This window comes from Centroberyx affinis, unplaced genomic scaffold (genome assembly GCF_046629955.1).
Source record: "Centroberyx affinis isolate AG114_WGS23_722 - 3 ecotype Tasmania unplaced genomic scaffold, CSIRO-AGI_Caff_v1 ptg001932l_1, whole genome shotgun sequence".
NCBI classification, from domain to species: domain Eukaryota; kingdom Metazoa; phylum Chordata; class Actinopteri; order Beryciformes; family Berycidae; genus Centroberyx; species Centroberyx affinis.
In genome coordinates this window covers 41,552-69,147 of record NW_027280293.1, presented here as the reverse complement: position 1 = coordinate 69,147, position 27,596 = coordinate 41,552, and the positions used below count along the sequence as shown (strand labels likewise).

General features: G+C 40.6%; 3 protein-coding genes across 4 annotated transcripts; 2 read left to right on the top strand and 1 right to left on the bottom strand.

The window, feature by feature from the left end:
- The first annotated feature begins 5,296 nt into the window (after positions 1-5,296).
- On the top strand, positions 5,297-11,457 carry fitm1l (fat storage inducing transmembrane protein 1, like). Its single transcript, XM_071530493.1, has 2 exons — positions 5,297-5,475; positions 10,779-11,457. Exons 1-2 carry the CDS (start codon positions 5,297-5,299, stop codon positions 11,455-11,457), a joined length of 858 nt encoding a protein of 285 aa, XP_071386594.1.
- Positions 11,458-12,459: 1,002 nt separating this feature from the next.
- Positions 12,460-19,359, bottom strand: trnau1apb (tRNA selenocysteine 1 associated protein 1b). Of its 2 annotated transcripts, none has more exons than XM_071530491.1 (9): positions 19,210-19,359; positions 18,499-18,596; positions 17,910-18,009; positions 16,957-17,009; positions 16,581-16,709; positions 15,931-16,047; positions 14,618-14,915; positions 14,364-14,409; positions 12,460-13,687 (listed from the first exon to the last, which is right to left on the bottom strand). In XM_071530491.1, the coding sequence occupies exons 1-9, from the start codon at positions 19,243-19,245 to the stop codon at positions 13,551-13,553; spliced, it is 1,014 nt and encodes a 337-aa protein (XP_071386592.1). In that variant the 5' UTR covers positions 19,246-19,359; the 3' UTR covers positions 12,460-13,550. The 2 variants fall into 2 exon arrangements, with proteins under 2 accessions (XP_071386592.1, XP_071386593.1); XM_071530492.1 differs by having other exon boundaries at positions 14,364-14,406.
- Positions 19,360-20,599: 1,240 nt separating this feature from the next.
- On the top strand, positions 20,600-24,737 carry ankrd45 (ankyrin repeat domain 45). The gene is made up of 5 exons (XM_071530495.1): positions 20,600-20,834; positions 21,690-21,857; positions 21,970-22,064; positions 22,430-22,568; positions 23,062-24,737. Exons 1-5 carry the CDS (start codon positions 20,600-20,602, stop codon positions 23,097-23,099), a joined length of 675 nt encoding a protein of 224 aa, XP_071386596.1. The 3' UTR covers positions 23,100-24,737.
- The last annotated feature ends 2,859 nt before the right edge of the window (positions 24,738-27,596 follow it).

The following is a 27,596-nucleotide window of genomic DNA, read 5'->3' as shown; positions in this document are numbered from 1 at the left end:
GGGAAAACCTAGGGAAAACGTGTGTAAACAGCTATAAATATGTAAATATTCACCACTAAATATTTACACTAAGATGATGCCAGTAGGTGTAAAAATCTGAATAACAGCACTGTTCTCCTAACGCTGCCTGCAGGTCCAGGAAGAGATGTTTTTGAAAACTGCTTTTGAATAACTCATTTTCTGACACCATTCAGAAAAGGATTATGATTTCATACCGCAACCTTTATAACAGCCTAAAGAAAAACATCTTCATTTGAATGAAAAGAACAGAGAGTTCTGATGGTTGATGTCACTGTAAAATTGTTCTAAATTCAGCTGAATGTTCTTTGAATTAAAATTAGAGAGAAATTCTCCTTACTACATCGTTTGAATCATTGTTTTCATCACTGACTCAGAGAATCAAAACTGTACTTTGCACTCTATGCTAGTATGCAAAACTATTCACATCTTTTAATAGCTATAGCCTAATGGATTACAGTCATCTAAGTCATCTATTATACATTTATCCCAACCACACAAATCCACAAATCCCAGAGAGTAACATGAGTTGCCTCCTTGTTTATTTTACTCATCATTTCTTATGTTTAGAATGTATTCTAGGAGTTACTATTATCTTTTAATTACTATTGTTATTTGAGTTTGGAAATATTTATTGACACTACTGTTGATAGCGCTTATGAATATTATTTGATGATGAATAGCCGTCGTTGTAACAGATGGGCTAATACGTTAAAGTAAGAGTAAATCATTATCCCATGACATAACTAACTAACTTTAGGCAGCCATTTCCCAGAAGCAGTAGTACAACAGTCATGGACAGGTGAAGGATTGTGGGAACTGGAGTGAGATGAGCTGATGAGTCCTCGGGTCAATATTTATAGAGACAGATGAATATTTAGAAACCAGTGTTGGGGAAAGTTACTTTTAAACATAATTAGTTACATTACAAGGTTACTTTATTAAGACTTTATTTGTTATAGGACCAAAACATTACATCAACCAATACAAAAAACATCATTTAACATTTTTTTAAATGCAGATAAAACACATGCACAGACATTTCAGCCAGCTAGACCTTCTTCAGTGTGCAGGCTCATAGCAATCTGACACAGCATTTGTTATCAATCAGTGATCAATCAGTGCTGCAGCAGCAAATGGCCGCCTGCACAACACAACAGAGAGTGACGGGGTTATATCAATAAGCAAGTAAGCTCTGTGAGAGTCATAACACGTTCTGACATGGGTTATTACAGCAATATTACCCAAGAGGGCGCTCTTTACATAACTCTTTCACTGTCTAAAAGAGTTCAATTATCTTTGAGACTGTGAGCTGATATAAACACTGGCATATTGTTGATTTGAACACTCTTTTTAAACTCTCAAGAGTTAAATTAACACTGAAGATTTTGCTGTATGCAATGCATTATATAAATAATAATGCATTAATGGAGTGAACTGTAATGTTACAGCTGAACCACACAGTGGCAGTAATTTCAGTAAATAGAGTTAGGAGGAAGAAGTTTCCCAAATATCAGCTGATCGGGGGAAAGATTTTTCATGTTATCCTCAGGATTTTAGTGTGTTTTGTACTTAACACCTCTCTTCATTTCTATTATAGATTTCCTTTTGTTTTCTGGTTTAGAGGTAGAGTGCTATTATGAAAAAAGGCTCATTTGAGTGTGAAAGATCAAACAAACAATAGAAATAGCAAATACAGATTGAACTGTCCAAGATCATACGTTTAACTCAGTGACTTTCATTTTGTGGTTGATTTGGTCTGTCCACCTCACTGTACTTTTTTTCTGGTGCCTGTAGATGTCAGCAACACACTAAATTGGGCTTCTGCTTGATGGCACTACAGTACATTATTTGGGACATGTGCTATTGTACTATAAATGGATCAATTTTTAGTGCAACTCCATACCTTCTTTGTATATGTCCCATGTATTCAAATCATATACCCTTACAAAAATGAGCCAATTGCAGTCTTTCTTGGTGCAAATGAAATGGGACCTCAATAATCTTAATGTAATGCAATCTCTTATTTCTCCCTGTGCAGAAATCCTCTTTTCTGTTGTCCTCCTCCACAGGGAGGTCAGAGGTCAAAGGTCAGGCTCAGCTACAGAACAGAAACCTGGGGCTGGTAGGTGTTCGGTGTGTTGCTCAAGGACACTTCAGCAGAGCGGACGCTTGCAGACACAGAGCTTGAATCCACATCCTCGCTATGTGTGTGTGTGTTTACAAATGTGTTGTTTCTGTCGCCCTCTAGTGGCCGGAAAATCGTTTATAAATATCTAGGGATCACTATTGACAATAAAATCAAATAACACAATAAATAACGCAAAAAAAATCCCAAAACAAACAGCATTTTTTGAAAAGATACAAGTAACAGTCATTTATGGTGGTTGCAATGAAAGTCATTAGGCAGAAATCAGCTGTCTAGCACACGTCCAGTACAAACAGGGAAAATATCTTCAATGAAAGCGTATTTTTAGGTGGGTCTAACCTAATTCGGTAGGTCTATGGCATTCACAGTGCAGCATTTTAAAGAAGCCATTCTGGTCAATATTGGTCTAGAAAGAAAGCACGTTTAATCAAACTCGCACAGCTATTGTATTTCAGCTAGTTTGCGTTATTTCCAAATAGTCTAAAGATACCTTATTGTCATGTGACTAAATCTACTCTATTTTTTTATTTTTTTATTAGTCTATTTAACAATGTACATTAATGAATATTTCTATAAATGTGCAAGATACACAAATCTGTTAGTTTTCATCTGGCCAGATGTCATCCATCCATCTACCCAGAATTAAAAGCAAATATGAAAACACAAACAGACATTCACATGCATATGACTAAATGTATCAGCAATAAAACCAATGATCACTAATAGCAGAACACTGGTAATAGGCCAACATTAGAGTAAAACATTACAGTAGGGAAAAAGTTACAGGACATTTACAGTGCATTTACAGTACATTTGCAGTGAGCAAAGCACATAGACTTTGATATGGATTTCTCACTTAGACCCACAACAAGCATCATATCAACAAGTCAGCATGCCTAGACTTCTCAACCTATTGGCATGCAGCTGGAAAGAGAGAAGGGAGACATGTAAGGCTTTGAAACCAGCTCAACTTTTATTTCAGGACAGAGGACAGACAGGTTCAAAACAGAAACCGCCTGAGATGGATAGGAGTTCACTTGGGTCAGACATCCTACAGATACAAATGACACAGATGGAGGGCGTGAGGACAGAGGGAGCATGGGAGATATAGTGATATACGCCGAGTATACCCGGCGTTAGGATCACCTTCCTACTATTGAATTACGCATCCATTTGCACAATTCATGTTTCAAATATCTCAAGACTTAAAAAGCCTTCTTTAACCTTTCTTCCTCACCTTTATCTACATCTCCCCCTCAGGATTTAAGTGGATTTGAAGTAATAATCCATAGTATTTTCATACAAAGAAATCTGTTGGATGCTGCTTAGACAAGAAGAAGAAAAGTAGGAGAGGAAGGACAGAAAATGGGGGGCTGTGTGTGTGTGTGTGTGTGTGTGTGTGAGTGTGTTTGTAGGGCAGTTCATTGATTGACAGAGACAGACCTTCTCAGCAACAGCTGAGTCTCAGCGCAGATACAGTACAGAGGTTACTGCTATTAATACACCATACACGCACATACAAAAACACTCGCACACATATACAAACCAGACTTTTACAGTTGATGCGTGCAGATTTGACGTCATTGTTGACACTTTAAAATTGTAACTTTTCAGCAGCATCAGCACTACTCAATGTAATCCCAGCTCACAATGGTAGCCTCTACCAAAGATTACCTACAAGACTTCAGTGTCTCTAGTTCAACCTTTCTGCGACCTTCGATCTTCTCAGTAGGAGCAATGCGACACCTTGAAGGCCCAAGGGACGCATGGAAGGGCGAGAACATACGTCCTTGTGTGTGTGTGTGTGTGTGTGTGTGTGTGTGTGTGTGTGTGTGTGTGTGTGTTGGGGAGGGTGGGTGTCAATGAGAGAGAGAGAAGAGGCGAGTAGCTAGAGTTACTGGGGAAGAGAGCGTTAGGGAGAGGGAGGGGAGGCGTCGCAGCTGAAGCAACAACTCTTGGACAGAAGTCTCTCAGGGTAATATAACAGATCTGCTAACGGCAGCCAACACTGACTTGCAATACGGCGGAGGCCATTGTGTTCCTGCACAAGAAATACAGAGGTGGCCAATGACGATCGCCCCTCGACAGGAAGAGAACAGGAAGCCACCACACAAGGTCAGAGAAGACTGGGGGTACAAGCTTGACTCAACATTTCGCAGCGAGGCAACAAGTTCACTGAGTTCTGGGGGATTGCTTGCATTCTTCACCGCATGGAAAATCCAAACTGGATCATAAACATGGAGGTTTAGCTAAGCCACAGCCAAGCAACAAGTAAATATTTTATCAGGACTGGTTGCATTGGGAGATTGGCATTGAAGCAGACAAGACTGAGGCAACAACCTTCACTCGATATTCTGCAAATGCATGGAAAAGCCAAAACTGGATCCTTAACTTCAACCCAGCAACGACCATAAGGGATTGGATATGTTTGATTCAGAAAATCCAAAGTGGATCTTGGATACTGAGCTTTAACTAAACTAACATACACCCAAGCAGCTACTAGATATACTAGAGCTTGGCTGCACTGAGACATTGGAAGTGTCTGTTGGACAGAGGAATCTAGCTGTTGGATTTTACAGTGTGCACATTTGTAACTACTGGAGTCTGTGGAATGCGTGAAGCCAGCTGTCACTTCATTCATGTCATGCACACTCTACTCGTGAATACCAAACACTAGCAGCTAACTGAATTACCGCAGTGGACTTCAACCATTTTCTCTACGCAGTCAGCAGATCTGGATTTCTGCCAAATAATTTCAGGATCTATTTTTTTATGTTCCCACCCCAGTCTTCAAAAAGACTGGAGTTTGTCTAGACTGGTTGATTCCAACCAGACTTTACATTCTTTTGCTCAGTACTGGTGCATATGAATAGTGTCTCTTGGATTCTAAGTGTATAAGATGCTGAATTGTTCCCATATGCAGGAGAGGTAATCCACAGCTAGAACTACCATGTCAAGTACATTCTAGAGTGGATTACAGCTTTATCGCATGAAACAGGGTGTATGCTATTAGGTCAGAGGTGAAAACTCATTACACTGCTGCATTCAGAGCCAGCAGCAGTCTATTTTCATTTACTCTGTCTCACATAAGTTCAGTCCAGATCCCATCAGAGGTGGTTCTGGGTCTAGATGCTCCTCAACACAATGCTGGTGGTCCTGACGGACCTAGCAGCCCGGCTCCTGGGTAATACCTTGTTCCGGCGGCACTTCCACCTGTTGCTGTCGGCGTTGGTGGTGTTTGGCCCGGCATTGAGCCTCTGGGTGTCCCAGTACAGCGTCTTTGCCAAGAGGACCCACTACCTCTACAGGTGAGTCTACTTCCCGCTTACTTCCTGACACAAAGGCAGTCGGGAATTGGCTATGTTTTTTTTCGATTGGTGGGAGCAACCTTGCCTTACATCCGGCCATGTGTTATATTTTCATGGAAAACCTGCCCAAGGAACGGCTTCTGGCACATGTCAGTGTTTTGATTGAATCATTCATGTGGATGGATGTGCTGAATCAGACCTTGGGCAGGTAATCCTAAAATCTCTGAGAAATAAGAGGTGTCTCACAATGCAGTCTATCCATCTTTTCTCCCTCGTGTAAAAGAGTCAACATTTCTTAAAGTCTCTCCTTTAGTAGAAATACTTTCCATCCAATTGCTCAGTAGTACAGCCATTTATCACTGGCACCACAGAGGCTGAGGAGACTCATCATGACAGGATGCACAGTTCTTGTTTGACCATTGCTAACATTGGCGGAGGTATGCACTCTACTGAGTACCATCTTTCTAGTTATTGTTAGATATGACTTAGTACAGAATTATGTAACTGCAAGTACTGTAAGTGGAGTGATACCACTGTTTAGATGGAAACCATTGTTATTTTAAAAAAATAGCCTTGCTTATACATTCTCTTATTGGGCTGACTATTGGGCGAAATAATAGTCAAATGAAAGTATTCCTAATCTTGCTGGGGACCACCTGGAACCCTCTAAAGCATTGACCTATGCAGACAGAAAAAGACAATCTACTTAATGGTTAACACTCATAGCCCTCGGATATCGGTCCCATTAACTTAATGCAGACCTGTCAAATAAAAGTATAGTGTGACTGGGTAACTCCAAGACTGTATGAAGTCTGAAAAAGTCAAAATCAAGATGAATGTGAATTTCAGCATACATATAAAGATCAGCATGTGAATTTTGGTATAATTATGTGCTGACATGACTTTCAAAATTGGTGTCTTGTGAACATAGCAAGCAATACAAGATCAGTGAGAGGCATGTGAGAGCAACTTGGTATTAGTTCTTCTAAATCTGTTTGACAGCCTAATTGGGGATAACTGAAAACTTGGCTAAGATGAAGTCTTCAAACTCAAAATTCAAACTTAATAAAGAAAAAAAAACCCATATGTGCTTTAAAATATAACAGCTACTTCCTGTCAGAAATACAAAATGAAGAAATGCCAAACAGTGGCATGTAGAGCTGAGATGTAGCTGCAAGTTTTTTACACATTGGGTAAGCATTCAGTAGCAAACGTATCCTGCTACCGTCTACATTAGATTATATTAATTTACTTTGATTTATGATTTGTTTCAAGACTGTAGTCTGTAGTCTTAGCTCATTTCTAACACAAGATATCAAAGTAACCCACATACATTATTATTATTTTTCATTTTTCTTTATATTTAGGCTATCTAAATCCATTCTGATATTTGTGTTTTTAGATTCACAAGCTGATATAACTAAACTATGTTATGTTATATGACAACTGCTGGTGTCCTGAACCTTTGTCTTTGCTTCATGTATTAATATAAATGCTCACCAGAGTTTCACACAATTACCCTTAACAGCTTGCACTCATTGAATTATTATTCATTATCAATTCACACCTTTATGCTATATAATGACAAAAACATCATGTACATGTGCAACATGTTTATTTAGAGTGGCTTGCATGTAGCGGTCTCATCCTCTGAAGATGTTCGAGACGCTCTGTGGTTCTCCACAGTAAGTTTGGGGAAATTATTTACCCTGCCCCCTCCCCCTGTCTTCCATGCCCTCTTTCCGCGGGGCTGGTTGGTAGTAGAATCGCTGGAGGAGTCCTGAGGGTTAGGGTTAGAGATTGGCCCAGTGATCCTTTTAATCGGTTTCCACTTTGGGTGTACCACTACCTCTTCCTCAGAAGTCTCACTTTTCCTCTTTTGCCAGGGCTTCTGTCCACTCCGGACAGAGGTTGACTGGGTAGGCTGTGTCGACTTTGAAGGTGTCGCCACCTTTTCCTCAGAAGTCTCTTGTCTCTGCAGAAGTATCTTCTTTCTGCAGGGTGTCTGTCCACCTTTCTGTTCAAAGGTTGACCGGGTGGTCTTCCTCCTCTTTGAAGGTGGCAGCAGCTCTTCCTCTTCCTCAGAAGTCTCCCTTTTCCTCTTTTGCCAGGGCTTCTGTCCACTCGGGACAGAGGTTGGCACAGAGGTTGACTGGGTGATCTTCTTCCTCTTTGAAGGTGGAAGCAGCTTTTCCTCTTCCTCAGAAGTCTCCCTTTTCCTCTTTCCCAAGGACTTGCGTCTGCTCAGGATAGAGGTTGGCAAAAAGGTTGAATGAGCGGTCATCCTCCTCTTTGGGGGAAGCCCCCGAACTTTCCTGTAAAACTCTCTTCTCGTCTTTCTCGGGGGCTTCTGTCTGCTCAGGACAGAGGTTGTCTTTCTCCTCTTGGCGGGTACCACCTCTGGATCATTCCTGTTAATCTTCCATTTCCTCTTCCTCGAGGGCTGTTGTTCCCTCAGGACAGACCAGTAGCTGGACTGTACCTGAGGCCCAGAGCTGTGGCTGAAGTCCCAGGTTGCAACATTTCCTCCAGTAATTGGAAATATGCTGGAGGTTACGGGGGATGTGTGGTTCCCGGTCCCTGTGTTCATCATCATCATTGGAGAGTGATGGAGCAGTGGAGGTTGGGGTTGAAAATGCAGATCCGGAGGTTCTTCATTGTCAGAGACATGTTTGTGAGTTGTCCATCTGAAGTTGATGTCAGAATAGACATAGCCAAATTCACATTCAGCCCATAATATATACACACAATGTGTGATATCATAAAGCCCCATTGTGACGTCATAACGCTCCATTGGGCGTTTGGACGCAGCAGAGTTTCCAGTGGTTCCCAGCTAAAGCTGCTGAATCTTTGGGCAATATCCTTCCATAGTGCAAGCTATTCTAGGCTGTTATCGGGCCGGAACGGAACGGAACGGAACGGAACGGCGTTCCGCGAGTGAATTTGATGACGGAACTGCGCGCTCCGGTTCTGAAAAAACAAATACAAAGCAGTGCCGATGGTTGCTGTTTTGGGAGTTTAAACAACTAGGGTAGGCTCGTTTTAACACCAAAGTTTGCCGGCTGGGCGGTGTTTGGACCTTCGGGCTAATCACGGTGCTTTAAAAAAAAAAAAAAAAAAAGGAAAACTCCACCCAACTGGGACGCTGGGCCAATTTAAACAAACGCACAATCAAATGTCAGGCAGAGACAGTCTAATGTGAGCAGCCTGACAGGTTGTGTTGTAAGAATATTGGTAAAGAAGAAACTAGACATTTTGTCTTTTTTTCAACCCCGTGTGAGTGATAAAACAATGTGTTCAAGTGAATTTAACTTGTAAACTTGCCATTGTCATTTTCACACGATCCATCTTTGTAACTGAAATTACTAGCTATAGCGTAAAGTTTGCTACCGGAGAGTGAAGGAATAGCTAGCTTGTTGTTTGATTGATTGTAACGTTAGATAAATATGTTGCAGCGGTGTATGGAGGATATCAGAGTTACGGCAGAAAATAGTGACACTCACCCACTGAGCAAAAGACATGATTTCAACGTCGCCTAGACGGCTATGGGCCATTTAGACGTGTTTTAAACGTCTAATCAACGTAAGATTGTTCAGTGGACAGGTACAATCACCTTCACATGGGGAAATGCTAGAAACAAGTGAATTGTATTTTTTGTAAAAAAAAATTTTTTAGGTAATGTCCATTCTATTAGTACCATAGCAAGGACAACCAGAGATTGGGGGAGTCAGGGTCAGGGAGGCAGCACCAGCACCCATGGCTTCACTAAAGCCTTTTTCTGTTTATTTTATGTTTGCAGCTGTTAGTGCTCAGTGCCATGGGAATCTTCCATCAAATCCTAATAATTACGTAAAATAATTGCATCCCATAATAATACAGAGATATGTTATAAGGTCTTTAATTTCATCAATTTAAGATTCAAGTGAACAACTGTATAGTATAGTGTCCCATGTGCTGCCCAATTTGATCTGTAAGGTAGAATTCCTGGGATGTGTATAAAGCAAATAAAAAAAACATGTGGGTACATAAAAACATACGTTCACCTTTCCATATTGTAGCTACACTGGTCCAATGAAATAATGGCCACGCATCATACAGATGTCTTCTGAAGTTTTATTTGATCTCTCTCTCTCTTTCGTCAGCAGACACCGTGAAAACTACAAGAAAATAAAAGATATAAAAGGTTCAAAATATACATCTCTGTCATTTTAAAGTCTCTCAAGTTAGTGTCCATTGATATACAGGCTCAAACACGTTAGCACAACAGAAATGTGCTGATATCAAATAAAATTACTGAAAACATATCACATTGTCCATGTAAAGGCACATCAACAAACATAATACACAAATACAAAACAAATGAAAGACTATTAGGCTACCGTGTGCGCCTCTTGGACCACGTGCAGAATAGGGTTATCTGGGCCGCATGTCTTTCCTCTGCAGTCATGTTGGTTCTGACCCATAATGCCCTGGTCTTGCCCTTAACTAAACTCTGGTCATGTGACCCGTTACACTCTACATTAAATAAACCTTACATAAAGTGCACTAAATTTTAACCAAACAGTGTTTTAAGGTGGTATATTTTAGACACATTTTTTATCAATGTTACCCTTTTAACATCATATTTATAATACATTTTTAATCATTTTTAAAGACCGTATGAACTTAAATAATCATGAATTTATGACAAACATAAAATAAACATCTCAAGGAAACATGTCGCTAAGACAGTTACACATATGGTATATTGTACTATACTGTATATGCTGTATATGTAAATGCTGGATTTCACAATTGACTGGAGTGCACAAGGCAATCCAGCTTAACTCAAACCATCACTACCAGTGACTACCTCTGGACAAAGTCTCACCTTTGTTTGCAGTAACAGTGTGTATTATACATTAGATTACATTTGACTAGTAGATTAGGAGATATGTATTTTTCATATGTGGAAAATCTGCCTGAATCTACATAGTTGTCCCATAGTTGTGATGAAACTTGCAGGAATGATGCATCTTTGCACATTGGCCTTAAGGACATGGTTGAATACTTTTAGCAAAAATCATATCATTAAGTTATATAATAGTCATTTTTGAAGAAGTTTGGGTTTACTTTTTCAATTTAGCTTCCTCATGGTGCATTGGACCAATGGCTGCTCACTAAACTTCCCTCTATAGGTGTCACCAGTGTGAATGGTTTTAGGTGTCAAGTGTCCAACTGTTCTGCCATCTTCTCTCCTCACCTCTCCTCTCGCCTCTTCCCTCCCCTTCTTCCCCCCCTCGCCTCTCCTCTCCTCCATCCAGGATGTTCCTGCGCTCCGGCTGGGGCTGGACGTGCCTCTTCGCCGGCTCCTTCGTCTTCCTCCTCTCCTTCTCCGTCCGCCGCTCCCTCTCCCTGTCCCTCCGCCACCTCTCCCGGCTCGCGGCGGCCGGCGGGCTGTGGCTCGCCTTCCGCAGGCTCCTGGACCTGTTGGAGAACGCCACGGGATGCTGCTACGAGCCGCTGGCCGCCCCCCCGGAGGACGCCGCCGCCGGCCAGTCTCTCCTGCTGCTGCGGGAGGGGGACAGCAAGTCCGAGTGCCTGGGGGCCGGGATGCTGTGGAGGGGCTACGAAGTTTCGCAAGACGTCTTCCTCCTCTGCCTCTGCTGCCTGCTGCTGGCTGAGGAGACCGCCGTGTTCGGCCCTTACCTGAGTCTGGGCGGGACGGCGGACGCCCCTCTCCGGATCCTCTTCCTGTTCTGCGTTCTCTTGCTGGGGCTCTGGGTGTTTCTGCTGCTCTGTCTCTTGGCTTACTTCCCCCAGTTCCCCACGCAGCTGCTAGGGGGCGCTCTGGGGTGCCTGAGCTGGAGGGGCCTGTACCAGGGCTTTTACCGGCTGGGTCCCAGCTGGTACTGCCCCGGTCGGCCCGGTATGGGGCTGCTCAACACCAAGACCGGCAGCACTGCAGCAGAGGAGGACGGGGAGGTGAGCAGAGATCAGTGATATGAACTGAACGGATCACAGAAAACAATGGAGAGGCAAGATAGGACAGTTTTACTCAAACAGATACAATGAAGGATGGATCTATTTAAACCGATACAAAGATGAACTGAGTTTTCCTTCATTTGGGTTAAGATGCCATGAAGATGTTTGCAGATTCTTCTGGAAAAACCAGTCCTGTCCAGTTTTCAATTTGTCTTAAACTAGGCAGTGTGTAAGAATTGATTAAATGCTTATTCACAGGTGGGCTTTCACAAATGCATCTGTGCATCGTAACGTTCTTTTTCCACTGTAAGCCAGTGCTGCAAACACCCATGTTCTTAGTCCTCAAAGGCCTGGTTTGTTAAACGATCATAGTTGGGACCCACAGTGGGTGGCAGGTGTGTTTCTGGTGGTTGTCCACATGACCAGACACAGTGTTTGAAAGATCTAAGGGGAAGAGGACACTGTTAATCGAGGAATACTGGCTTTAGAGAAAGCCACAGGTCAGATTTAAAAGATACAAAGATGGACAGAGCTATTTAACAGATAAGGTCGATGTTTGAAGGACTGATGAACAACCATAGGAGTGCAATACTTTGATGGGAAACAACATGAACAAGAAGTAGTAAAAGAATAAGATAGACAGTATGGCTGATGGATACAACACATCCATTTATCTCTGTCAGTGTCTTCTATGAGCCTGATCACATTAAAGAGTTTGAACGAGACCTGGAGAGAAATTTTAAATACATTAGTAGATAGTTTGTACTTTGTTGTACTATGTTGCTGCCCCTTTGCTAGCACTGAGAACATGTTGGCAATCATGCAATATCCTTCATAACTTTGTGATGCCTGAAATTCTAAAACACAGTATAGAGTCACCAGCAGTTATTTAGAAATAGTCATGGAGCAGGATTCTGGCACCACCATGGCTGTCACTGCAAACTGAAGTCTGCCTATATCTGGGACTGTTTCAATAGCTGTTCACTTTCCAATAATAAAAAACACAGACTGAAGGCCATTTTCCTCCTAAATAAGTTTTATTGATAAAACGTCTCCAGACAGGATATATATATATATATACAAAATATCAGCCACCAGTGAACAAATGATGACATCTGATACAGCCAAATAAGGTTCAACCTACAGTATCACATCGCTTAAATATCATGGAGGTTGCATCGTTAATCTCTCTCATACAGAAAATGATTCATCTTCCTGCCTTGAAAACGGTGATAAATTACATTTTTTGGTGGATTATACTTGGGTATAATAATTATTCATATCTTCAACTTTCCATACTTTGAAATTTCATACTGTCCATACCATAAATACTTGAACTTGAAACATTTGTTAAAAGAGGAAAAGGTCAAGTATTCCTTCATTAAAAAACAACAAAGACAAAAGAACGACTGACATCCTGTATATACAAACAAATTCTAGCTACCAGCCTGGACTGGGAAGACATGGCAAATAAAGGCATAGCTGTGTGTGACTTGTGTTTTTGTTTGAAGAGAAAAGATATCGGACTAGATATTGGTACAATGAGTAAAACTCAGCCTATTTTACTGGTGTGATCGTTTAAACATGGGTCACATTGGAGACCAAAAGGAACCTAGTATTAGGACAGTAAATTCCTTTTTTCCTAAATGCATTATCATATGCTGTAATATTGAAACCAAACCCATGACATTCTGCTGACTAGCCTCATTCATTTTTCAATGCTACATCCACTGTAGACCAGTCAACAGCACAAAACTGCAGCACACTGTCCCAATACTTATACCAATACTCTCACTCCACTCTGTGCTATACAGAAAAGATGGAAGCAGTGACTTGGTGACCAATTTCCTTAATAACCAACATAATAAAAAAAAACACATAAAAGAATTATGTGTATTTGGCCTTATATGGCGTGTATTTCAGTTGATTTGCAGACAAACCATTTATTGATTGTGTACGCAGTGTGAGCCTTCAGCCAGGCGTGGGTTAAGTATTGAGACAGAGCTAAAATTGGTCTTTTTTCGGACAGTGTCGTTATCAGTGTGGCATAGATCAGGAGGAGTGGGAAATCAGGAGAAAAGGGTGAGGAGGAAGAGAAGAGAACGGAGATATCAAGAGAGGGAAGGGATGGAGGAGGTGATGGAGTCCAGCGGTTGCCAGTGGCAGTTCATCATGGCGTCGTAGAGCTCCTCGCTGCGCTGCATAAAATCTCTGTTGCACTGGTCCACATCATATTCAGCGATGGGCTCTGCACACAGGGGGGAAAAGACCTTAGATCCAATATTTTATACAGATACAGAGTATAGTTTTGGGAAAGGGAGAGGCATGTAAAAGGGCATGGGCCAGAGTCACATCAACAACATTGCCATTACATGGTATGTGGCTTGGCCCACTGTGTCAACAGGATGTCCTGTGATTAATCAGCGGCCAACTTATTAGGTAAAACTAGCTAGTAGCAGGCAGTGCCCCCTTTTGCCTTCAGAGCAACCTGAATATTTTGAGGCCTGGATTCAACAAGATGTTGGAAAGCTCTCACAAGTGTCTTGGTCCATGCTGACTCATCATTCAAGTAATATCCATATGCCATGAACTATCAACTTCCCTAAAGTATCTGCTGAATGATGCTCTCAAAAAACAAAAAAGGCACTTCAGCTGCCGAATGTTGCCATTATCACCATGATATATTAAACACAACTGGTTATGCTAACAAGGTCATTAATCAAGCAAATGAGTGCATTAATTAGCAATACAAATGCAAATTTATGCAGCAAGATACTCAAAATCTAATCAAATCATCCACTCTATAGGGGGCACCTATGGTGGAAGCATGGTATGCAGACAATTCATATAATGTATTGCCTGCATACCATGTACCATAATGGCAAGACAAATAAAAAGAGAGTTTGATGACAACAGGCTCTTACCTTCTGCATTATCCTCCTCTACATCTTCAGTCTCCTCATGGCTCTGCTGGGCAGGGAGAGGGGGAGAGAGAAGAAACAGTGGGAATGAATTTTTCTGTTCTTCTATGATACAGCATGTATTATTTCAGGCTAAAAGAACAGAAAAACACACATGCAGCTCGACAGAAATTAAGACTGAAATAGATGAGTAGGGTAGTTAGAATAGTTTATGATGTGTGGGTGCTAAAGTATTTCTTTGTGTGAACGCCACTCACCTCTGCAGCCCCTGACATGTCACTGGGCGCAGGTGGCACCCCCATGGGTGGAGGTGGCCCCATCATGTGCCCTGGCGGGGGGTAGCCGTAGGGCCCGTAGTTGTAATTGTACCCGCTGTTGTAGCCGCTGTTGTACCCGCTGTTGTTGTAGCTACCATACTGGTCGTAGCCGCCCCACTGGGAGTAGTAGCCCCCCTGCCCCCCGCTGCCGTGGCTGCCGTAGTAACTGGACTGCTGCTGATTGTAGTTGCTGTGGTAATTCTGGCCCTGGCCCCCGTGGTAGTTGCTCATCTTCTGGCTGCAAGACAAGAAATAAAAGGAAACAAAACGTTCCATCAGTATTTTAGAAGTTAGTTCAGGAGGGGGGGGGGTTAAGGTTTAGTGTAGGACTCAAACTTGAGAAAACTGGTGAATTTAGTCTAGGTTTCTTCTAGGTACAAACACAGACTTGAAGTACACATGGATAACTTGGTTGTTTAACTTGAAAAGTAACATTCAAAATAAAAGACTGTCAAACACTCTTCTATGCTCTAAAACATAGTTATCTGTGGCCAAAGTGTAAAATGTAGTCTCTCACCTTAGGACCCAAGCTAAATGAAACATTTGCCTATGCTTATCATGTGCAGGCCTGAGACCATGGCCGCATGCTATGAATACAAAATCACATTGCTGCGATTTTGATAAACAGTGGAATTCTGAACCGCAAGATGAAAAGCATTGGAGTCAACACCTTACATCACAGTGTCTGCAAAAGTCATCAAGTCAAATATAGGACATGTTAAGACCTATTCAATGTCAGTTAGAATGAAATGCAAGACCAAAGCTGCCACTGAAATACATTTGAAGCACTTGGCCAACGATTTCTCACCAGAAAAACAGCAGAGATGACAAGATTTTTGAGACTTCTACGTCTGAATGTAAGACTTTAACACTATATTTAACTGTTTTAAGACCTTTCAAGGCTTTGAATTTAGAAAATATATTTGAAGACTTTGGACTTATTTTAAGATTGTTTCCAGGAACTGCAACACCTTGTACATTTCCTGATGACAAGGACAAAAGCACATATCCAGTAATCCGCTACAATGAAACTTAGAGTGAATGCACCAATATCAACAGCTGAAGTTGGTCAAAACAACATGAAATTCTGAAAAAGTAAAAGCTAATGAATCATATCTGTGAGTATAGTTTATTTGGAGGCTTCTTCGTCCATGTTGGTCTGTTTTTTTTCAGCACTGGTTCATGAAAGTTTGGAATATGTGTGATCTGGACCTTTTCCCACACTCATCCACTCCCCCTCTCCAGTGTCCTACCTCTTTGCTACGGCGATGCTGAGCCTCAGCGGCTTGCCCCCCAGCATGGTGCCCTGGCACTCCTCGATCGACTTCTTCTGCTCGCTCTCCTCCCCGAACTTCACGAAGCCGTAGCCTCTGCAGAGCACACGACAGTTACACCTCCTCTCCCCACCGACACACGCTCTCCATACTCGGCATGAAATAGCCACGTATAATGAGAAACAGAATATAATGGGTATTATTATGGTAGAACTGAAACTTGTTGTTTTACTTTTAACATGAGGTAGCATCACTTGAATTGTGAGTTGCTCTTGCTTAGCCTATATGGGGAAAACAATAGTTTTAGCATAAGACGGCAGGAAAACATTTGTTCAACCCTTTCTTTGGAAAATAGATGTAGAACTACTGGTGGTCAAAGTCCACAGCACTGCTATCCCAATACACATTACATCAAGGAATCTCTACAGGAGATATGAAAATATTCAATATTATTGTATATTATTTTACAATAATATTCAAACCATTCGTAGACATACATCAAAGCAACAAGATCGAACAAATAAAATATAGTTCAAGAAATCATCTGATATCAAATGGAATGCTTTTAACATCGCTCTGTTGTCTAGAAGCCAGATCCCTGTCCTGTCCTCCTGTGTGAGCTGCCATACCTGGAGTAGCCATACTGGTCAGTGACTACTTTGGCTCCCTTGCAGGAAGGGTACTTCTTAAAGACTTGGTGCAGCTGGAAGTCGTCCACCTCAGAGGCCAGGTCGCCCACAAACACTGAGAACTCCGGCCTGAGAGAAACAAGACAAGAGGGTCCAACTTTTGGTAAAACATTAACTTACAATTGTTCCACAAAACTAAACCGGAAATGCCGTTGCAGAACAATGGCAATGTACATTACTCTGACTTAAATGTGAAGTTGCAAGAATAGCTAATTTGCCTTTCTGTGTTCAGGGTGTGCACGTTTTCAACTAAAATTCACACAATATAACAGTACCATGCAAAAACCATGCAAAAAATATTTAAATCATGTCTTACCCTGCCTCTGGCCGTTTCCCGTAGGTGGCATAGTTTAGCTTAAACTTCCGGGGCTGCGCAGGGGGGGAGAGAAAACACACACACTAAGCCAACTTCACAGTACCAAAGCTGTGTAGTATAGCACTGATATTGCTGGGAAATAAAGAGAGTGGCGTTATTATGGTTGTGGTTATTTGGGTTTACATACCTCCACCACCCAGACCAGCCTTTAGCCCATTCCTCAGTTAGTTCCTACCAGAGACTCTATTCACCAGCTTCAAACAAAGTACATTCATATACAAGCAGCCTCACAGCCACCTTCAGCAGCATGTATAGGCGGGTGGACAGGGGAGCCCAGTAGCTTGGCCGACTTACAGGGCCAACAGCAACTAAAACCACAGTAGTGAGCAAAAGCTAACAATTTTAGATACTATTGGTGACTGAAAATTCTGAAGTTGGCATTTAGATTTTTTTTTTTTATCATTTGACATCATCAGACCTCCAAGAAGACTTGCTGTCACTACAATGCCTGCCAATAGGGACCAGTTTCAATTGATGGCATGTGCCACTTTGCATCCCTTCGTAAATATTTGCTTTGGCTTGAATGCAGGAAGAAAATGGTGATGGCGAAAACAACATGTAAATAGCAAATCAAAGACATCTGCCATACAGTGTCACCAATGCATTCAAACAGATTTGTATTTGTTTCCATGTGGTGTGACCTGAGAAACTGATATTACACCAACTTTTGATCTATCACACCAAGGAAGGACGGCCAAGACTAGTTGTGCTCCACTATCCACATTCAAATCAACAAATAAATACTGCTGGATAACATAAATCTAACACTGCGAAAAAATGGAAGGTGGTGTTTAATTGTCAATAATATGTATTTGTGGAGAAACAATGATTGTAATAAGGACTGTATCAGAGGAATATGAGTAAATATTGTGCAATAACACTAGAGAACTGACCGGGTTCGATCCGGGGACCAGTTTTCCGTTGAGTCTTTGGACACAGCGGTCGACACTCGCCTCGTCTGCCAACTCCACAAAGCAGTAGCCTGCGGACCCGCTGGAGACCACGAGAGGAAAGACGTGTTATGGACAGATAGTGAAAACAATAAAAACAAACTTGATTTATACAACACAATCTCAAGCCATGCGGTGGCTTGTCATTTGTGGGAGGGCAAGGTAATATAAAAGTCTGTACAAGTCTCTCAGCATCATTACAGCTGCACTCGGCAGGATTTATATGTGAAACATACACATCTTATCAGCCTAAATAACAAATTGGGGCTGCAACAGAAGGCAGCATCCCTCCCCGCTGTAGATTCACCCAGTTTACCCAAATTAAATCCTAGTGTTTGGTATGGTAACTGATGAAATATTCTTGTGCAGAGGAAGTGACTAATCAAAACTTAGGAGCAAAATATACAAAAGTGTCTTCCAAACAGCAGCGAGTGAGCGCTTCGTCCAGAGAAAGCTGGACACATACTGGGTAAGGTGAGCAATGGGCCAAAGTCACAGGGTAGAGCACAGGGTTGCTCTACATTTGTCCTACCCTGTTATCCTGTGGGTGATGATCTTCACTCCGTACGGTGTTTCTCCCATGGCGCTGAAAGCCTGTTTAATGAAGTTCTCATCCATGTATGGGTCCAACTAAACAAACACACAAAGATTTGTAAACCTTTCAATATGAGCAACGTAACCAGACAAACAACCATAGACTGTAAACAAGAAGCAAACAACACTTCAGCTAACGTTATCTAGCCATTTGTTACCTGCTAACAAACTGTGGGGGACGTTATTTCAAAATCATGTTAGTTATCTATCTAGCTATCAGCTCTGCCATACAATCTAAATGACAGTAGTAGTATTTGACACTAGCGCTAACTTAATTGTTACTAGCCTGAACGTCCTCAAGATGACAGTCATTGGTATGAATGTATTGTTTTAGTCTTTTGGTCACATCTTGATGCAGTACGAGCCACCGCGCTAGTAACGTTAGCCCCGATACAATCCGTTCTCTCGTAAGGAAAACAGTCACCCAATATACTCAATTCAAAAATCTGACAATTCAATGTCGCCTTGCTCGTATATGCAAACATACACTGAACATGTAGGGCACACAACTTTTAGAATTGGTTCGTCTGATGCTGGTGTGACGAACGAAGGCACGTACCGGGGCTAACGTTACCGCGCTAGCAACAAACACACCTAGCTAGCTTAGCTAACGCTGCAACATTGAACGGAATAGAAACAACGAACATACATCACCCATCCACAAGCTCGTCTGTCTGTTAAACATCTTGAATTTGGAAACCCAAATGCCGCGGTGACGGTTGGAGGTTGCAGTAAGCGAAATGTGTATAAATACAATGAAAAACTCCCTCCCACGTTCACACACTTCGACTAGCTGCTCCGTTTCCGTCTCGAGTAAACTTAATACTTCCGGTCAGAACTTTCTTCTCCTTTTTTCAAATTAAAAGTACCCACCACAAACCATACCACGACCATGACTACGACAGAAGATGATGTGTCACAGTAGACAGAATAGTAGCCGAAGTAGTACTAAAATTAAAAGACAGATCATATTTAGAAAGTAAAGTATTAAATGAAACTACAACTGGCGAGAATGACTTATTTGTTTAGTTATCATGCTATGCAAAGCAGTCAAAGGTCTAATTATTTTCCTGAAAAAAAATCCTGAAAAATAATTCAGAAAGAGTGCAAAACAAAACGACTTTTCTAGACACAAAAACGATTCCCACGATTACAAAAGGAAATTGTGTGCATCACACCTGGGTGATTATGACACTTTTAAAAATATTTTTCCAGCTTAAAAAAATGCAGAGGTATATTGTTATCAACCCAAGGAATTTCTTTTCTACTTCATATTTTGTGTATTGTTCAAACCGCACATAAATGGAAGACCATTCATTCAAGATTTTTCTGCAGCTTGATTGGAAAACATAGACCATCAGTTTATTTGGTAGTAGACATCTACAATTCTAGTTCTAGAGAAACAAATGGCTTGTTTGCACGATACGTTATACTGTAGCCTATATTATGTTCACTACAGTAAAGCAAAAATGCCATAACAGTTATTTAACTGAACCCTCTTCAAGTTGCGGTATAAGTGATGCTAACAAATAAAGGGGGTGCAATTAATGCACACAACCACCTGCTTTGACACAAATGGGGACTTTTATTTTGAAAGAGGCCTCGGGAGTTGTGCGTTTGTCTCAGAAGATCCCTTTTCCAGAAGTTACAAAGTACAGTTCCGCTTACTTGAAGGTCATGTTTTATATTCCCATAAACAGAAATCCTGTCAATTATTTTATTTATTGTGATATAGGCTAACACATGAAAGACACATACAGTATTTTCATATTTTCATATTATAACTACAGATATGTATATATTATGTTATACATATATATATATATACATATTGGGGTTTTTTTGTTTGTTTTTTTTTGCCAACGGAGACAAATAAGACGGTGTCCACTCATTAAAATAGGGCTGTGAGAGTAGACGCTGAAAAAAATAAAATAAATAAAATAGTTAGGTTACGTGACCTTTGCAGCACGTGACCCTGTCACCATGGAAACGGTTGATGTCTATAAAGGACAGGTAAACCTATTGAAATTGTATGCAAAATGCCGTCCACGCAGGAAGAAATATACAGCTGTGTGTTGTCTGGGGACTTAGAAACTCTTCAACAGCATTTCCAAAGTGAGAGTGTGACCGAAGAAGCGCGGGAGAAGGATTTGTTCGGAGAGAAGGACGAGGTGGGCAGAAATGCCCTGTTTGCTGCCTGCATGCTGGGGAGGAGCGCCGTCGTCCGAGAACTGGCCAGAAACGGAGCCCAGGTGAACGAACAAACAGCCGGGGGTAGGTGGCAAAATATACCGTAGACCACCTGTGTAAAGCTAGCTTGAATGTTACTCTTCAGTGTTAATGTGGTTGACAGTGAGGTATAGCAAACATACCCAGAGAAAGAAGTGAGTATACCTGTAAATAACCTCGACCACACTAGTGCTAGCAACACCACAGTCCACCTTTACGAAAAAGAAGTAGCCTAGCTAAGTATTAGGCTACTATGCAAGTATATCACAACAAACCAACGGCTACTTCAGCTAAAAAAAAAAATGTACACAGAAAATTCTAGTAATACTGAGGTTAAAAATACCATAAGACACCATAAAGTACGTCAAAGTTACTATAAACTCACTATTGAGTACCATAGACACATTATAAGTTCCTATAGGAATATCACAGGAATGTTACTGTGATACCATACGAGGAAAAAAAAAACAATAAAAAGGTTCAAGTGACCTGCCTGGTAAAATAAAGGTTAAATAACACAAAAAAATAAAAAAGACAAGATGTATAAACTCACTAGTGAGTATCACAGACACTGCAAGTCCCTATAGGGATATTATAGTGATACCATAAGAGATTAAAAAAAACACAAGATCATTATAAAGTCATTACTTGGTACCACAGACACACTATACGTCCCTATAGGAGTATTATATGAGTTTTATAGTGATATTTTTGTTAGGGCACTAGAGACCTGATCACACCATTCACATTTCTAAGCTCCAAACAGTCCATCTCTAATTGGGATGTGTGATGTGCAATCTCAGCTGAAATAAGGTTCACCGCCTGGTGTTTCACAAAGGCAGGCATCAGTTTGATTCTCCCCAGATTTGTGTAAGTTCTCCTCTCTGCTTTGTTTCCCAGGTTATTCCTCACTGCACTGTGCTGCTTGTTGGGGCCACCTGGAGACGGTGAGGACTCTGCTTGACCTGGGAGCCGACACACAGGCCAAGACCTTCAGAGGGGAGCGGGCTGTAGACCTGGCCACCAGATACTCACACACAGACTGCGCTGACTGGCTTATCCTGGCAGGTGAGTGTGTGTCTGATGTTATGTTCTGGCATTTATCTTTGGCAGCAGAGGTGATCTTGGTATCATTTTTAATCGGCTTGTGTGTGTGTGTGTGTATGTTTGTATGGAACAGAAGCTAAACAGGACTTGATGTCATATATCTCCCATGTTAGAGACACCATCTCTGACCCAGAGAAGATCCAGGGGAAACTCAACAAGGAAGACAAGGTGACAGATTGTCAAACGTTATCTTAACATTTAAATGTTAGTCTGTTTTCTTTTTACTATGCGCGTGTCACAATTTCCATCAATGGCTTATTGGCACTGTTCACATTTCTTGTTGAAACCAGTGGATACCATACTATCCTCAAACTATGCCATAAGCTTGCAGATAGGGTTTCTCATTGATTTCAATGACAATGGTTGTTGTTGTATTTCAATGGTTATATTCAATGGTTGTTGTTGTATTTACAATTTGTGAAGCTTTTTCCCCCACTATGGTTGTGACAAGTGGTGAAGAAAAACAACACACTAAAATGATATCAGGGTATCACCTGTCATACGGTCTTTCATTTAATTTTCTGCCAATGTAGAACATCTGTACACATGCGTGCTCCGCCAAGTCCGACTGGATCCAGAATGTGAAAAACCCGATGGTCTCAGACTTTAGAGCCCAAAGGAAACACATGGAGGACACACTTCAACCTATTCTCACCAAGCTCTCAGCCCAGCGTGAGTATTAGTATTATTATACCTTGCTATGGTGGCTTGTACAACAGAAATCACATTATTCAGAAATGTGAGTCTTAGGATAGTGAAATAGTGTTTGGGAACATGAACAAATCTAGATAGAAACCATGTTGTATTGATATTGAACTGGATACCGTTTGGTCAAACTTTTACAACTAAATATGTCATATATTTAGCTCTACGATGAAAACACGCATCTTTCTGATACAAAGTGAACTGTTCTTGGCCATAGGAAAACCATATTTAAGCCCCTATTCTTAATTTCTGGACCATCTCAATTTGGGACATGTTGGATATGTTTGTTAATGCATCATATTTCATAAGACAATTATTTTACTCCAATGTTTACTAATACAACCCATTTAAAAATAGCTGTAAAATACATTAAAAGTCTACAAAAAAAAAAGACAAATCTCATGTTTGGATGGAAATTTGTTTTTATTTTACCTGTTTATACTCTCATTTGTGTTTGCAGCAGCTGAATCCCCGGCCAAAGCAGCAGGGAAAGTCTGAGAAGGCAGAGGGGAAGGTCTACATAACGTCACGGTTCCCACAAAGGTCTGGAAAAGTACAGAAAATGACATTCTCTCTATTATTAATATTCGGAAATTACACAAAAGTCTGGAAAAGCAGGGGATGAAACTGTTCAGTACCAACACACATGACCAGTATATGAAGATTCTCCAGCTGATACGGACACTCCATGAGCTGAGGAAGCTGTTCTTTGCCTTTCATTATTTATTTTTTTTATTGGGCATTAAAGATAACTCAAGCTGGACTTTTCTTCCACTCAAGTTAACTCAACTGCTTCAAATTCACTATATATTTTAAAATGGGATGTCAAATGCTGCCTGATAATAGGCCATTTTTAATTTCTGTTTTTGTGTGGGAAATCAATAGGTTCTATCACTTTCTATTGCTCCCAGTGATGTTTTATACAAAGTTCAAGCTGTTTAGGCTACTTCTCTGGCAGATGCAGCCTGATGAAGGACAATTTAGCCTAATGATACTTTCTCATCATTTTCCAACCAGCCAGATGGTGCAATTATAAGGTTTTTTTTATAGTAGCTGTTGAGCCAGGTTGATTTCTGGTATGACTATCTTTCAAATGGACGTTTTACTTCGATAGAAATTGTCCAACACAATCTTGAGTTGCAGTATGAGCCGGTTCGGGAGACTGCAGCATTGCAGTAGAGTCATCTCATAACAAATTCTCTTGCAAACTTATACAATGTGTCCTTCAAGTTTTCCTTTGTTTCATTTTGTAAATAGTTTTGCCTTCCTTGACGTGCTGTTCCTTGTAACATGTTATGTAGATTCACACACTAGACACAGTACATGTACATCTTAAAATTCACCAGCTACTTTTATTATTTTATCATTTATCTAGATGTTTACAATTGAATAGGACCTCCAAATGATGGTTGGTTGCCTGCCAAAATGTATTTTAGAGAAACGTAAAAGCATTTGTCAGCATGTGGCTTTTGGTAATTTCCTTCTAATCATTTCTTTCCCGTCCCAAAGACGAAATTCAGAGTTTATTTTGAAGCCGAAACACCTTGTTGCCTATTCGCTCTAGAGTGAACGCAAAGTCTCACTCAGTGTAGTTAAAGATCGCGGTGGCACTGTTGTTACTACATGTCCAACTGCAAGTGCATTTAAAACTATTGATGTTAACCTTTATAAATCTGAAATAGGTGCATTTCAATGTAAGGTGTTCGTTAAGGGACTGAGTATTAGGAGTTAAAAGGTTCCTTTATACTTGATTCTTTTCACTATAACATTCAGTTAAGCCATTTTCATGGCCATTATTCCTCTCTGATTGAATAAACGGAAGTTCTCACTGGACTGTTTTAGTTATAGACCAATAATAATATTTGATGTGACTGAAACTTGCATGCATAAGGTAATTTCCTTACTTTTATAGGCTACAACCAAATCTCGGGTCAATGAGGATGGCATCAACTGACACCTTGCATATGACAACACGCACAGACTATACCATATTATCAATTTAACTGTTGGTTTCCTCAGTCCCTGCATACCTCCTCTCACAAACCGCCAGTCACACACACACAGCTTCCACCCTGTTACGTAATGTAATTGTTATTTACTGGTCCTTTACTGTGAAAAGCAATAAAGTCTTGATCCCCAGGAAAAGAAATGAGCTTCATTGTGTGTAAGTAAAAGGACCAAATCAAAAGAGTAAAATGATTTTGACTAGAAAGTACAAAGTCAGTGAACAGCGATTGACTGAGAGCTAGAGCATGACCTCCAGGAGTTTTGCAATGCCTCTGAAATGGCGTTTCATAATTACTGTGCTGACAATGCAGAATGCAGTGAGAAGTATTTTCCTGGATGACAGCAAGGTTCACTGCCTCCACCCAAGGCTTGCACTTGCACTGGAGCTCTAATACAGAAGAGACTTCATCCTCCATCTCATCTGCAACACAATCCAACATGATGATTAAAACTAGAAATATATTTGTCAGAAATAAATACACTCAACCATCAAATGAAATGTTTAAAGGGGAATTCCAGCCAATTGAAAATCTTAATATTATTCCAAAGGTAATAGAACATCTATAAGATCAAATGTATATCTGCGAGTATATTCATGTCATAATAACAAAATAATAAACTGATTTGTGGACTATTGTGAACTATTCCAACACAAATTTGTCTGTTTTCAATATTGAGGATTCTTACAAACATTATAAATGACAGATCAGGAAGCCTATAAACTTTTATTTCTTATTTCTTCCACCATGTGAACACTGGTCAGTTTGTCAGTAGTTTCACTTTTTATCGATAGCAAAACGTGAATTTTCTGACATAAGCATCACTGCATGATGGCATTTTCACTTCCTGCTTGTTTTTACATTTAGTCCAAGATCGTATGCCTACATTTATATTATACATACACACACCACACATATATACATACAGTATATATATTATATACATCTTTTTGTCTATAAGAAAAATAATCACTGCCTGGACAATGATATAAACGGCAATGTGGTGCCATGTATAGCAGAAGTTTGCCATTTTTGCATTAGACACAGCAGTAACTACACTGATAATCTCACATGTAAGCATGTAAACATGAAGGCCTAAAATGCATAGGCTAAAACACATACATTATGCAATTCCACACAAATGCAGCAAGTAATGCTCAAATTATGACAAAGGTTGTAAGGATGTAAAACAAATATTGCACAAGACTAAAAAAACAAAAAAAACATAAGGTATAATATCCCATCTGAATATTGTAGGAATATTATAGTGATACCATAGATTTATACCATAAAAAATGATAAGGACACTATAACCTCACTGTTGAGTAAAACAGACACACTATAAGTCCCTATTGGAATATTACAGTCATTTTTGTTAGTGGTGTGTTTTTACCGGGTCCGGTTGGAAACCACAGTTCCTGATGGGACGGTGTAAAAAAGTATTTTCTGTTCAGATGGGCATTTTGAGGAGGGCGCACTCTGTCAGCAGCATCAGGGTGGCGCTCATATAACTACTATTGGAGATCTGGAAAGGAAAGAAACATACATTAGAACAGTGAAGCTTACTGCATTTTAACCATCAGTGCTTTACATCATAGGTTCACATGTTCACATGCTTTTTAGTCATCTTTTTCCAGAATATGTCAGGCTTCTTTCATAAGTTTTGACTTGCATTCTGTCAAACACTGCAAAAATGTTTTTTATTTATTGATTTCAAGGTCTTTTTAAGCACTTCCCCACATAACAGGCTTATTTTCCAGGTATTCCAGTACTTAAATTCAAGGACTTTAAGCACTTTAAGGATTGGTAATCAAGCAATCAATGGTACCAAATAGTCTCTGTCTGAGACTTTCATTGCATTCAGCCTATCCTTTTAGCCCTACAGTTCAATTGTTATTAAGCTAAGTTAATGTTGCAAGGGAATAAAGCGCACACCACTATCTAATTTAAGTGGCGTTTGATTTTATGGTCGTCGAGTGCAGACGGACATGAGGCGGGCGGGTCTTGGATAGGTTTAGTGCGGCCTCTCCGCCGCAAGAAACGCAGAGAGCCGCCTGGAGTAGCTCCTCAGCCGGGTGTAGCTCTGGGTTCACCTTCTCCTTTAAAACGGGAGGAGGAGTGGAGTGGGAAGAGAGGGGATGGAAAGAGTGGGAGAAGGGGGCAGAGAGAGGAGAGGAGGAAAGTGGGAGAAGATGTCAGACTTGCTGGATACAAAAACTCTTGCGCAAAATGACGTTTTGGATTATTCTTTTGGTCCACCTTGTCATGTTTTAAGTTAAGAGGAAGATACGATTCTGAATGGCATGGTGCTCTGCCACTCTTCAGAAATATCAATATGTAGGGATAATAGGGCTGGGCGATAATTCAATATTATCGTTTATCGTCTTTCAGTGGAATCATATCGTGATGATATGAAGATTTTAATATTGTGACACATTTCTGCTGTCTAAATTGATGATGACAAGCAAATTTTACTTAAAAACTAATAAAATGAGGTATGGTAGGACTATTATTTGAATATTTCTGTTTTGTTTGACATCACACCTAACATTACCATTCGGTTCAATGAGATGAGCATTCATTTGATTATTTAACGTGATTTTGCATACACAAACTATATCGTGATATATATTGATATCGAGAAAAATCCTTATGATTATCGTGATATTGATTTCAACCATATCGCCCAGCCCTAAGTGATAAAGTATATTTTGTGTAACATCTGCATCATTTGTAACTTGACTGAGAATAACTATGGATATGTCATACGCTAGAGGCAAAATCTATTGAAAACAAAGCATGGGTGCATATATTGTTATGTGGGTGGACACATAACCCTGGTGGATTTCATGCTTTTTTCTACCTGTTGAACGACACAGGACCACATAACAGCTAACTGGGTTCCAAACAAATGACTGAGAGAAAGACAGACAGAGGAATACACAGTGAGCTGTATTGTCACCTGATGTAAATTCCAATCCGGCACCAT